We start from the raw sequence: 14,188 nt of genomic DNA on the forward strand, positions 1-14,188 counted from the left end.
GCCCTAATCCCCCACTCAACACACGAGGAAGGTTTCTTTCAGCGGCATGCCATTTTGTCCTTTTGTGGTAGCATGAGTAGTCAGTGTCCCTGCAGTGTCTTACCAGCGTTCAGGCCTGTGGGTTTGCTCTCGGAGGCTCCATACGACAAGATCTCCCTGTCTCTTTACAAACAGTCTCGTCCCTGACATGTCACGGCAATCCTGCCAGAACCCTGATGTCAATCTCCGAAAGCGGACGGAGTCTCCTGATATGCCCTCCTTCCTCCTCCCCCAGTTCACCGGCGGCAATGTATACTTTGACTAGACAGCACTAAAATAGTCCGGCCATCTGGGGGAGGCATTAGAGAGACAGTGTATGCCGTAGTGACATTGTGCTTTTGGTATCTCAGTGTTTGCCATCAGCTGTATATATTTCACAAAGTTTTCCAGAAGTCGAGCTGTCTCCAGGTGTCTTAAAAACTGTATAGTACAATAGAGAAGTTTTAACGTCCAAGTCTTTTTTTGTAATCTGTCTAGAACAGAATGCTTTAAAGCAACACTTTTGCTCACAGGTTCCCCCATGTGGTTGATAAGCGCAATTGTCTGTTACCAGTGTCATAAATAATGTCACTGTATAAGCCTCCCCCCATGGGCAGCGCAATACACATGCATTTATTTACTAAGCTGAAGGAACCGGCAAATGCAGAAACGTTGTTTAGAAACCATGTCGCACTCTTCCGCAGACAGGGGATGGGCGGGGCTGTATGTACCGACCCGAACACAGAATTTACAGAGTGTGGTGGTAGCTAGGGATCGACCGATTATCGCCCTGACCAATTATTGACGTCGATATTAAGCATTTTATGATTATCGACATCGGTCATTTTCAAAGCCGATTTGCCGATAAATTAATTTTAGAGCTGGGACTTTATCGCGTTAATTACAATTAATTACAGAAAAAATAACGCATTTAATCGCAATTTATTTTTGCACTCCAAACAGAGCGGAACGTTGCTCGTTGCACGAGTTCCCGGCAAACCCGTAATACTGATGCAGAGGACACAACACGAGAAATGGAAACCGATGAGAAGTCGTTGCTGGGTTCGGTGGGCGGAAATTTTAGTTTTAAAAAACTACCGGGTGGAAACCTGGATAAAAGCACAGTTGTGTGCAAATTGTGCAAGAAAGAATTTGCCTATCACCGGAGCACTTCCAGCCTCCGCTACCACCTCAATGCCAAACATGTTGCAGCTAGCACAGACAAAACTCCTAGTTCGAGCAGGCAGTGTCGCCAATCCACACTCAAACACTTTATGTTAACACTCAGTGATGAAAATAAACACGATTTTGTTGTTTAAGCTCATTTATGTGTCTATTCATTGATTCAGTCATATACCAAAATCCATTTAAATTGAAAATGTTACTTCTCGTGTCAAATATTGATATGCGATTAATTGAGATTAATTAATTACAAAGCCTCTAATTAATTAGATTAATTTTTTTAATCGCGTCCCACCACTAATTAATTTATTTCCGAAACTAATACAGCCTCCTCTGTTATAGAGCAATGCCCGCCCACAGCCCATCTGATTTGCTGAAAGTCACGAGTCCAGCCAATCAACGAGGAAAGCTGAAGACACTGAAAAGATTGCACTCTCGCACTCAAAGCATTTGCTAGCTCGAGCTGCTTCAGTGATCGCGCATCAGTTGACGGAATAGGCATTTGCACATTATTTTAAGTCATGCTCTCAAAAGACGATCTTCGGTCAGTGCACTCGGACGCGCACACGGGACACAGCCGACTCTCGAAATGCTCGCAACAAGTGTCAGATCGAGTTATTTTCGTAACTTATTACACATAAATGTTCAGACACACACGTTATAATGCCCGTCTTGCGAGTATACACGTAAGCACAATCGGTTGTCTTCAGTGAGTAAATGTGAACAGCATCTGTAATAAGTGTTTTTCCTTTATGTCTTATCGCGCCGCCACATCTTTTTTTTTATTACTGCGGAGAAAGACTTAAAACTCCAGTAATTTTTGTCATACAAATAAGACTAATACATGATTCGAAACGTGATTGGTCTACTTTTATTTCTGTGTACTCATTAGTCATTATCTACAAAATGTTTTGCTTTTGTAAAAGAATGAATATATACAGGCTGTGCTTTCAGCCGTCTTTCTCCGCGTGCATCTTTCTGAACCGCGTCATTAAAACAGACTAAAACTCTGCGCATACTCATCATAGAAACGTAAAGCATATGTCTAAAGAAAGCTTGAAGTGTCTACTTTTAAATGATCCAATTAATTTTAATATTCTCTGATTATGTACTATGTATGAAAGTAAAGACAGGTACAGTTTCTCCCGCATCAGCTCATTATGTGATCACATCCTTGCGCAGAGCGCTCTATTTCACATGATCTGCGCAAGACCCAAACAATAGCACAACAAAACAGCAAGATTCTTTGTTAAATATGTTGAGTTTACTGCACGTTTGGGCGATGTCACGCTGCACATGTGCGGCGGATCTTCAGACAGTCCTAAAGAAAGAGGAAAGGTTTACATTCCATTAAAAAAAATCACCACTCCGAGGATAAATGGTTTCATTGTAAAGAGCGACTGCATCAAGTGGAGCGGTGGTTCAAGTGGTTCAAAATATTGGTTATCTGTAATATCGATATCGACATCGGCCCTGAAAAATGCATATCGTCGACCCCTAGTTGTAGCTGCTATGAGGCTGCTCAGGTAGCAGCGGCAGTAGAATTCGTCTGGTTAAGAGTTGTTCTACTACTGAAATAATTTTAGCGACATTATTTTAAAGTAAAAAAACTACAAAGTGTTGCTTTAAGTAATTTCTGCTGATAATCTGAATCTGTACAGTTTCTTCTGTGGAACACAAAGAAAGATAGTTTGAGTCTCAGTGGTCCATACAGTGGGAGCCAACGGGGTCCAATGTTGTTTGGTTACCAACGGTCGGGACACCGAGTGCAATGGAAACTGAAATGGATGTGAAGTTTTATTTGGTCTTAATCATCAATGGCAACATTTAGCACCTGTTAATGCTCCTCAGAGCTTCATTACTCACCGCTGATCCCCTGCCGTCTCCTAACACAAAGCAGGTCTCCCAATAAAGTTCACTCTCGTTGCACCGTGGGAAGACGAGTTAAACAATCCAATGTTCTCATCCAGTGTCTGGCTGCTTTAATGCGCTTGATTTGTCATCTAACACCTGTGATGTGTTGCCAGGTTTCTCTTTTTTAAGTATCAACCTGCAATCATTTTGGTTTATTGCCCTTGTGTCGGAGCTGTTGGGTTCGGGAAACATATCAACGCTAACACAAATGATCTCAAGGTCTTTCGCAGGATTGGGCCAATTTGTGAATCTGTTTGTCATCATGCGGCCTTTCATGTTATAGTAGCAGCTTTTTATTGAAGTTGTCGATATTAAGTGTTGTCTGCTCTCACAGCCTCGTGAATTAGCAGAAAAATCCCCCGCACATGACGTCACGTCAGCTGCCCAAGACGACCAGATGCGATGCTTCCACAATTACTGTTGTCACTCCTCCATCTGTGTGATAAATGATAAACCACGAAGCTAATGTGCAACAAATGTTTGCAGATGTAAGAAATCGAGAGAAAGTCATAGGCGTCAGCACACATGCTTCTTATATGGCGAGTTGTGGTGTGGGCCACGCAGGTTCGAGTCTGGACTACATGGTCTGGTTTACATGTTAATAAAACTAAAACCACCACACTAACTAATATTGAAATAGTCTGTCGCATTGCTAGACGTTGTTGAGATCTGAAAGGTTAACGGGAGGAGGGATGCCCTCCAGGGGTTGTCAGAGGTCAGGGCGTGTCCACCCTGCCTTAAAAGTCTTTAGACATTTTCCACTTTGGATAAGTGCTGGCCCTTAAGTGACCAAATGTTTCTGATCTTTTGCCCTCTCACGGTGGGGATCGTCCACACATCTACTCAACTCACATGTTTTGACATCTTAGGTGTGTGTTCATATCTGTTTCAGAACAAGTTAGAACACGTTCTGCAGGATTGGCAGAACTTCAGACAGGATCTTCCAGAAATGTTTCAACTCACACATTTAGACATTTAGACACACTGTGTCATGACGTACATACAAAAAGTTTAAATATAGTCATAATAGGTTGCTTGTGTTTTTTTATGTCGTTTCAAACCTGCATGACTTGCTTTCTTCGGCAGAACACACAAGAAGATATTTTGAAGAACGTTGGTAACCAAACAACTCTGAGCCCCTACTGACTTCCATTGTATGAAAGCAAAAAATGAGAAATTTCTCAAAATATTTGGGGGAATAAATAATAAAAAAATGTGTGTGTGTGTGAACTATCCCTTTAAAGGTGCACTATGTAGGATAAAAAAAAAGCTACAGTACGCAGGAGCCTAAGATTGAAATTCCTGCATAGATGCACCTTTAAAGGGGTCATATGGCGTGAATACGTGTTTTTCTGTGTCTTTGGTGTGTTATAAGTTGCCCATGAAGGACACGTAAAATTGCAAAAATGAAAGTGTGGTAACAAAAGATGCATTCTATATCTAAAGCGAATGCTCACCCAGACCTGCCTGAAACGCCTCGTGTAACCACACCCACACAAATATACGTCAGTTGGTGGTATGATTTGACTAAGACCGCCCAAATGTATACGCAAGTAAGGTGGGCGTACCTGTCAGTAAAATTGCTTTGGAACCTGATGTTCCAAATATGGTAAGAGGTGTTACATTTCTGTCACACGCTTGCAGCATTCGACCAATCACTACGCACTGGTTATCTGGCCAATCATAGCACACCTCGCTTTTCAGAGCCATGAGCTTTGTAAAAAATCTGTGCGTTTCAGAGAGGCGGAGCAAAGAGGAGATACAAACATGAAATACAGTGTTTTTGAACCTTAAATCGTGTATACACATTGAATTACATCTAAAACAAACAATAATATTCGTTTTAGCCATGTCATATGACCCCTTTAGTTTTCTAGTTTTTTTTGTAGTAGTTTTCTAGACAATTGTACGGAGCCCTTATAGGGACATGGGGTGGAAAAAGTATGAAAGGGAAGAGAAAAATATTTTTTAAAGCTTTTGCGTTATCTCGCAAAAGTTTTGCGTTCCCCCGAGAAACATTGCGTTCCCTCGCAAAACTTTTGTGTTCTCTCGCAAACATATTTGCGTTATCTCGCAAAACTTTTGCGTTCTCGCGCAAACATATTTGCGTTATCTCGCAAAACATTCAAAAGTCCTGTTGTCCCGCTCCGTACATTAACAATGGAGCGGTTCAGAGTAGATTCCCGGACCAGTAACTCATGAGCTAAACGTTGTTATAACACAAATAACACATAATTCCTTAGACAATGATCTACAACCTAGTCTTCCTCAAAACGAGAATATAAATTGATCTCTACATGAGCAGGCGACATGGACAAGTCCAAAGAAACCGTCTGCAAAGTGACTGTAAATCCGAAAAGCGTTACTACAAAAATAGTCATTAATAACTTAAATGTTACACACTGTGGTCTCACCAAATTCAGTTTACACATTAATACTCTCCTGCTGAATTTAAACTGGTTTTAGTTATACTACAGTATGTAGCACTGAAGTTAATGACTATTTTTTCGTAGCCTAATGATCTTCGGGTTTTGCACTTTACAGACGATCCCATCGGTCTTGTCTCAGCCGGCTCCCGCCTGAAATCAATACAAGGCTCGATTTGTGGAAAATTAAGTTAAAATTCATTGTTTACGTTACATAGAATGAGGTGTCATTTGTGTTATAAGAACGTTTAGCTCACGAGTTATTGGTCCGGGAATCTGCGACTATAGACCAATGTTTATGTACGGAGCTAGTCTTAAATTCTGCCAGCAGGACATTAAACATGAAGTGTTTGTCAGAACTTGCAAAATGTTTTGCGAGATAACGCAAATGTGTTTGCGAGGGAACGCAAAAGTTTTGCGAGATAATGCAAATATGTTTGCGAGATAACGCAAAAGTTTTGCGAGAGAATGCAAAAGTTTTGCGAGAGAACGCAAAACCTTTAAAAAAATATTTTCTCTTCCCTCTCATATTTTTTCCACCGCATATCCCTAAACGGGCTCCGTACAATTGCCTAGAAACAGCTTTTTAAAATTTTACATGGCAATCCATGACACAACCTTGATTAAATATTGCAGATGTTTTCCAGTCTATGTGTCCTCATTGCACACATTAAGAAAATGCCAAATATGTAATTGCTATCTTTTTCCTTGAGATATCATAGATCACCGTCTTGATGTATCGTCTCAGAATCATGAGTTGAAAAATGAGAATTATGAGATGCCAGCTTTAAAAGAATCTAGTTTCAGCCGCCTCGGAAAGGCATGGCACCTGTTTTTGATTGGCCGTCGCTTTGGTTTTTTCCCTGATTGGCAGTCTCTAATCCATGACTTTTACTGCAGGCCAACAGGTGGGTGGTGTAGAGTTGTTAAAGTGCAGGTGGTTTTAGTCAATAAACACACGCACATCTGGTCGGATACGGGGTTAACCAGGGTGAACCACTAGAGGAAACATATTAGACGACATTCTTGTTGACATATTGACTGAAGGTTTTAGCCAAGTAACGTTCAGGACAACTGAAAAAAGGTCTTGCAGTGAAACAGCTCCACTGGGTTGTGTCAACAAGACTGACAATTGAAGACAAGCACAAGCAACAGACAAAGCTGTGTTCATCATACTCTGGCAGTCAACACAGCCATACACATTGACCATGGCGATCTGTTTATCCCAGATGGAGCATAAGGTGCTCTTTCTGATTTATGGAAAGGTCAGATTCATTAAGGAAAGCTTTTTATTTTGGGGATAAATGCATGCAGAACGTTTCATTTCTCCCCTGGTTTTGCTGGACACACTTTAGAGGAATCTTTGAGCGAATCAGCACTTTCCTTTGGCACATCTTCAGTCAGATCTATGTGTAGACATCGATACGAAAAGGCCCTTTTAGACTCAGCACTTTGTCAATGGAATTCTTTGAACCAAAGACCCGAGTTGCTACCTTTTTGAGGAGGTTCTTGGAGAGGGACCATGTTGGATGGTGTGTGTCAGCTGTCTTAAGCCACATGATAGAATCGTACTAGATGTTCTCCGGTGACTTAGGGGCGGAATGGGCATCATGTGTGGCAGGGTCATGATGGCAAAAGAATTGGGAAAGGTTGTAGGTTCATCTGCTGGAGGAGGTGACCCAATAGTTCTCTCCACCATGTCCTTGAACAAAGCACACTCTTAAAAATAAAGGTGCCTAAAAGGTTCTTCACAGCGATGCCATAGAAGAACCATTTTTGAATCCACAAAGAACCATTCAGCCAAAGCTTCTTTAAAGAACCACTTTTTCCGTACTTTTTTATAATCTAAAGAACCTTTTTTCGCTACGAAGAACTTTTGTGAAACAGAAAGTGCACATGATGACATGCAGGAAGGAACCCAAAGCGCAGTTGTGGCCAAAAGTGATGAAGTCCAACTTCATAAAAAAAAGATCTTTATTTGAAGATATTATTAAAGATCCATGTTGCACAGTTGTGCTTTGAGTCTTTTTGTCTTCCTGCTACTTTCTCCCCAATATTATCTGTCCTTCTTCCTCTCCGTGCCTCCCAGGAAGTGCAGCGTTTGGCTTGGGGTCGTAAACACACTATATGTGGGCAGGTAGCCTGCGGACGGGCTCTCTGAAAGCTTTTGGCCGGGACTCAGGGGTTCAAGGTTGCTGGGAATGGGCCAGAGTCTATCTGCATCTATCACAGTCTCCTCTGTGTGTCTGGAACTGAATCTGTTTGCCTTCTCCTTTCCACGTGTTTTGCCGTTTAGTGTCTGCCTTCCTCTCTCTTGCTCTCTCTCTCTGTCTGGCTGCCTAATCCTCTTTGACATCCTCATGTGTTGTCATTTCATCAGTATCAGTTAATGAAATTAAATAGAAAACGCTCTAATTTGTTGGTGTTGGTGTGAGAAAACACTAGACAGGGTGTCATCTTTTGGTGCCATGCATGCATTTATGAAGGCCCTAAAAGAACTTCGTTTTTAAAGAGCCAAAGCAGATATCTAAAAATCACACGTAATATAAAACAATGCAATATTTACATAATACAACTTGAAATTAAAATGATTTTTAATGTGAAATTAATCATCTGTTTTTGTAGCCTGACATTATTTTTTAACCAATGGTGTAAGTATGGGACAGAAAAAAAACATTTTTGACCAAATAATGGAAGATGCAAGATTAATTTATCAATTTATATATTCATTTATCTGAGAATTTATTTTTGCAATTCTTCCCAATAAAGAACGTTACACCATACCAATGAATTTAACAGTTATTGTAACTATTATTACATTATTTATTAGACTGTGGGACGTGTTTTCAGTGTTGACCAAAAAATTATGTGATTGTTTTTTCAAGCTCAGACATTTTTATTTATTCAAGATAAACATGTTTTCTTTTATCATATCATAGATAGTTATTTTTTTACATGTTTTACAACATTTTTACATAAATGTGAGGTTAATAAAAAAAAAAAAATAATGCTGTAAAATTAACATCTGTATTTTTAAATACATTTTTATGGCTGAATTGATTTGAAAACAGAATAAAACCATAACCATGAATAAAAACATTAACACCATACAGAATTTATAAATAGATTTATTAACACATAACAGTAAAAGAGCTGATCACAGATTTGTCCCAAACTGTCAAAATTAAACAGCCTGGGCAATTTTTAGATATGATGAAAGAAAGTATGATGTAAAGACGCAAAGTTCCCAAGAGGAGGATCATGTTGGGGCATTGGATCCTATCACTCATTTCTTTGTGTATTTTACATAATCCGATCTGTTTTCTGGTGACCGTTGTTTTATATAAGAGCCGGGGTTCATGTGTAGGGTGCAGAAGGTCTGGCTGTCAGTGAGTCGGATGTGTTGGGGGGGAAATGGGACGTCCAGAAAGATTCATGGTTGAAACTTTGCACAGCTGTTCACAAGGTCGAACCCTTTATAAACCGGGATGAAATCCTCTTTATCTCTCCTCCCCTGTCTTCCTTTGTTTCTGATCCATTCTTCCATTACACAAACAGATTTATTGTTTTAAACATCGAATAAATCACCCTTTATATGAAAACACAAAACGACCCGATTCGTCAATCCTACGACACGTGGGAGTCCTGTTTTTAATTTTTTTGCCAAGTCACCACCCACATCACTTGACTCATCTATCACAAGCCTTGTCTTTCAATGGTCTATTAATAAACGAATGGTCACATACGAGGCTTTACACCCCGCTGTGATATTGCTGGTGGAGGCATTACTGTTCGTTTCCACTAGCTTTATCTGAGTGTTCAGTTACATGCAAGACATTTCACACACATTACAGTGCATTCAACATATAGCATGGCAGAGTATTTTGGTCTGCAGTTTAAGCTAAAAAGATAATTTAATTGGTGTTTTCGTATTGGATTATGTGCTTTGTTTTGAGTTATTAAGGCTTAAGTGTTTTATTATGGGAATAGTTTACCCAAAAATAAAAATTCTGTCATCATTAATGCACCATCATGTCATTCCAAACCTGTATGCAACTCTTTGTTTTGTGGAACACAAAAGAAGATATTTTGAGAAATGTCTTGAGAAGTCAATGGGGGCCAATGTTGTTTGGTAACCAACGTTCTACAAAATTTTTTGTGTTCTGCAGAAGAAAGAGCGTCATACAGGTGTGGAATGACATGAGAGGAAATAAATGATGACAGAATGTACTGCCTTACGTCATGTTTCTTATATTCTAATCGGCATGTCACTGCATCTGTTTAAATCTTTCAGCCGCATGTGTTAATGCAGCTCGTCTGTCAGCGCTAATGGGTATTTTTGTATCATGTGTTTCTCTTTCATGTCGATCCAGGACGCAATGAGCTGATAGCGAGATACATAAAGCTGCGGACCGGAAAAAACCGAACACGAAAGCAGGTAACGTCATTATTGCAGTAACGTGTTATTTTGCTAAACCCTCAGTGGGTTCTGTACTCACCTTTTTGACAAAGAATAAGCATAAAGGGATAATTGACCCTCATACCGTCCCAGATGACTTCCTTCAGCTTAAAAAATTAATAAGTAATAATCATTTTGTTATCTTCTTTTATGGCTCTCAAAAAAGTAAACTTTCATAATCATTAAAGTAATCCAGATGACCACAATTGGTTAAAGGGATCGTTCACAAAAGAATGAAAATTCTGTCATCATTTACTCAACCTCAAGTTGTTCCAAATCTGTATACATGTCTTTGTTTGGTTGAACACAAAGAAAGATATTTGGAAGAACGTTAGCCACTGAGATTTCTGGGGCACCATTGACTACCATTAAAATGATTGTCAAAGGTGCCCCAGAACTGTTTGTTTTCCTAAATTCTTCATAATATTTTCTTTAGTTTTCAACAGAACAAAAATTATACAATAATTCTTTCTACTATGGTAGTCAATGGTGCCCCAGAAATCTCAGTGGCTAACATTCTTCCAAATATCTTTCTTTGTGTTCAACCAAACAAAGAAATGTATACAGGTTTGGAACAACTTGAGGGTGAGTAAACCATGACAGAATTTTCATTTTTGGGTGAACAATCCCTTTAAAAAAATGTCTTCTGAAGCAAAACGATATGTTTGTGAGAGAAATTAAAATGAAAGCAAGCAGATCAGAGCGCTATATTTAAAAATGGTAGCATGTCAATAAGATGTCATTGTTTTCCACATGCAACAAGAAACAATGACATTTGACGTTATCAGCATACCACCACATGTGAGTTGTGCACTTGCAAATGACTTAGAATATTAATTGTTTAATATTTGATCATGTGATGCCAATATGATTGCCATCATGAGGTAAGACCAGTCTTATATTATGCCTAAATTAAGTAGATAAATCACTATAATAGTTAATAAATGCCTTAAAATAAATAAAAAATGAAGAGCATATTTGCAAAACCAGACTTCGTTTTTAAACAATTTCAAAAATCATGTTTTTTTTTTATCGTGCATTGCAAGTAATATTAATCAAACTGCAGTTGGGTTGTTTTGATTAAGTAATAATAACTAAAAATAAATGCAGCTAATTTAACACAATAAAAACATGAAAATTGAGTCTGTTTTAATAATAAACTTTTCAAATGTTTTTAATAATATTAAATTATAGTTGATATATCATTTTTATATAAATATTGTTTTGTCATTTATGAAACATTTCATACACCTGTTTTCACACCTGTGGACACTTGTACTATTTGCAATGCAATTTTAATAATATTATGATAATAATGTTATGGGTTCATTAGTCATTTTAAAAGATGATTTACTAATGTCCATGTGTTTGTATACGTATTATATCAAATGTCTGTGGCCCTGTCTTACCTCAGGTGTCTAGTCACATTCAGGTGTTAGCCAGAAAGAAAGTGCGGGAATACCAAACAGGCATTAAGGTACGGCTGGGCTGCCGCCTAGTGGCTCCTCTTTGACTCCCTCTCTGTTCACTTGCTCTCCTCTTTTCTTCTTCTTTTTTCCTTCCTTTGCTTTTCCTCGTCTGGCTTCTTTCCTGCAGGTATCTAGCCATCTGCAGGTTCTTGCACGGCGAAAGTCTCGTGAGATTCAGTCTAAGCTGAAGGTATGCGCTGTCCCGTCTGCTTTGACCTGTGCACTTAACTTTCCTTTAAGAGCTTAAGTTAGTACATAAAACGATATTGTTTTTATACATGATTTTAAAGTGCTGTTCGTTCAAACGTTCATTAAAACAAATGCACGCTGATTCAATTCGCTGCATGAGTGCAATGTAACGGCGCCATCTGGTGGTTAACCAGGCATATTGCTTTGCATGCTACGATCAGGCTAGTGTTAGAAGAACATTGTCTGATCCTGCCTAACCCAAGTTTCTACTCATCCTTACATCTTCTTAGCATTTCATAGTGTGTTTCAGTGTGTTTTTGGTGACTTTTGTCTTGTTGATTTTAAGTTTATTTTGAACATCAATGGATTTACATAACCTGCTGAATGTTGATTTGCATACATAGGCAATCCAATAAACACATAATTCAGACTTTTTTCTGTCCTTGGATGGTTATTATTGGTGACAAATCTGCAGTGGGGAAGTAAAGTCATGAAGTCCTCCGAGTGTAAAAAGTAGACCTAAAAATGTTCTGTAAGGACGTGATGGGTTCACTTTTCCTACAGCGGATGAAAACGTGCTGAATTGTCAGTCGACCATTAGAGTTATTGTTCAGCAGAACAACATATTCTGTGGCGTCTAAAAATACCACGAGAGAAATCAGACGACCTCATGATTGACTTGATTGGTGTGCCATCTGATCTGTTTGTCTCAGCGTTTTAACAGTTTCTCTTCCCTTCAATTTTAGGCCATGAATTTGGTAAGTGAAATGTTTCCTGTAGCCTGCTTTACCCAAAGACACACACAGATATCTGCAGGTGCTTGGCTTTGGCTGGTTTTGTCACTTAGGTTTGTGCTGTCATGTGCTTTGGCCGGCAGTGTGTTGCCTATTCCGTTCGGATAAATTAGATTTAAATGTTTGTTTATTTAAGCAGCTGTTTATTGAAGGTGTTTTGTTGTTTCATTGACTTATTTCTATTTCGAAATGATCAAAATATCTGTGCATATCGCAATAGTTTGCAATAACTGAATAATTAAAGCATTTCTAAAAGTTATGTATAGACCACTTTGGATGACGTGAACAACGCCGCTCTAACGCTGGTCCAGAAGAACTTTCCGTTTTTTAACACTACACAACAAAATACAAATAACAGAACATTTTTAACCGAATAAAAATGTCAAACGAACATCTTTAAGTTTGAATTATGTATGTGTTGTTTAAAAAAAAAGAAATAAACGCTGAAACCAGAAGTGCTTCTGGACCAGTGTTTACATCTTGCGGAGTGGTCTATATAGTCAAAGTTTTAGGTTGATGCAGATTGAGTGTCTGATGTGTGGAGATGATCAATAATCAGAAATAATGTAATGTAATGTACTGTATGTTGGTTATATCATTTTCAGTTTTGAAATATATTTTACAAACTTTAACCATTATTGTATCGCATATCGTATTATTTAGCATGCCATCACATTTTTCATCGATATCGCACAGCCCTAGTTATTATTTGATTATATCAATTTTACTTTTTAATGTTACCTATCTCAAAAAACATAATATACTTCAACACGCAAAACAAAATGTGCATTGCGTTTTGTGGATTGCGTTTGTCACCTAAACAAGACTTTGCAAACTACAGTTTTCTGGTTGGGCCAGATGTCTGTCATCTTCTTTCTTTCTGATTCCTCTTCTTTTTCCTCTTAGCTGAATGTTACGGCCTTTACATGCAGTAAATGTTCGTGCTGTGCTTGAGTGTTATTACAGATGTGCTATTGGGTCCTCGCGGGTGGCTGCAAACATATCTCTAGCTATCAGAAGCATGATATTTGCATGATACTCTTAACACATATGCTACATGGGCATGCTGTGCATATTTTCACCACAACTGCATAATAAACCAAGTATAATTTTGAGATTTAACCTTTACACACCAACAGTTTTTTTCTGTTTATATTGTTATTTAATTTATTATTATTAATAAAGACCTAATATTTTAATAGACAAAATATTATGCAATTAAATCTAATATTCTTGAAGTTTGCGAGTCATTGTTCAGTATTGACTTTGAATGGTATTTGTAATGAACCCCTGTTGCTGTTTCTCAGGATCAGGCCTCCAAAGACAAAGCCCTGCAGAACATGGCCGCTCTGTCATCTGCTCAGATTGTTTCCGCCAGCGTGATGAAGAGTCAGTTGCCTCCTCTTCCTCAGCACCCCTATCCTCCTCCAGCCAGGGTTAGTTAACCATCTGTTGACTACTTTAAAGAGGCAATCTGTAACTTTTACCTCAATATCGCCATCTCTGTTTGAATCACAAAATTGTAGGTTACTTTATGTACTTATTAGAATAGAGATGCACCTAGACCAATATCCGATTACACAGTGTAACACATTTTTTGTGTCGCCCGACCTTTTCTTGTACAATTCTGTGGTGCTAATTATTGTGGTAATATTTATTTTCATGTAGCATCAATGTTTTAGTGTATATTTAGCTCAGTTAAATTCTGAGCTTATAGAATTAATTACGATATATTGG

General features: G+C 38.6%; 1 protein-coding gene across 3 annotated transcripts in view; it reads left to right on the plus strand.

Moving 5' to 3' along the window:
• tead3a (TEA domain family member 3 a) overlaps positions 1-14,188 on the plus strand; it is a 38,790-nt gene that overhangs the window by 17,589 nt on the left and 7,013 nt on the right. The window contains exons 3-6 of one of the 3 annotated variants that reach the window (XM_057319166.1): positions 9,914-9,978; positions 11,596-11,658; positions 12,404-12,415; positions 13,759-13,887. In XM_057319166.1, the coding sequence (XP_057175149.1) occupies positions 9,914-9,978; positions 11,596-11,658; positions 12,404-12,415; positions 13,759-13,887 (269 nt within the window). Of the gene's footprint in view, positions 1-9,913; positions 9,979-11,413; positions 11,477-11,595; positions 11,659-12,403; positions 12,416-13,758; positions 13,888-14,188 lie in introns of all 3 variants that reach the window. The other 2 variants (XM_057319165.1, XM_057319168.1) reach the window with 2 other exon arrangements.

The sequence above is a fragment of the Triplophysa rosa genome, linkage group LG21 (assembly GCF_024868665.1).
Source record: "Triplophysa rosa linkage group LG21, Trosa_1v2, whole genome shotgun sequence".
NCBI lineage: Eukaryota > Metazoa > Chordata > Actinopteri > Cypriniformes > Nemacheilidae > Triplophysa > Triplophysa rosa.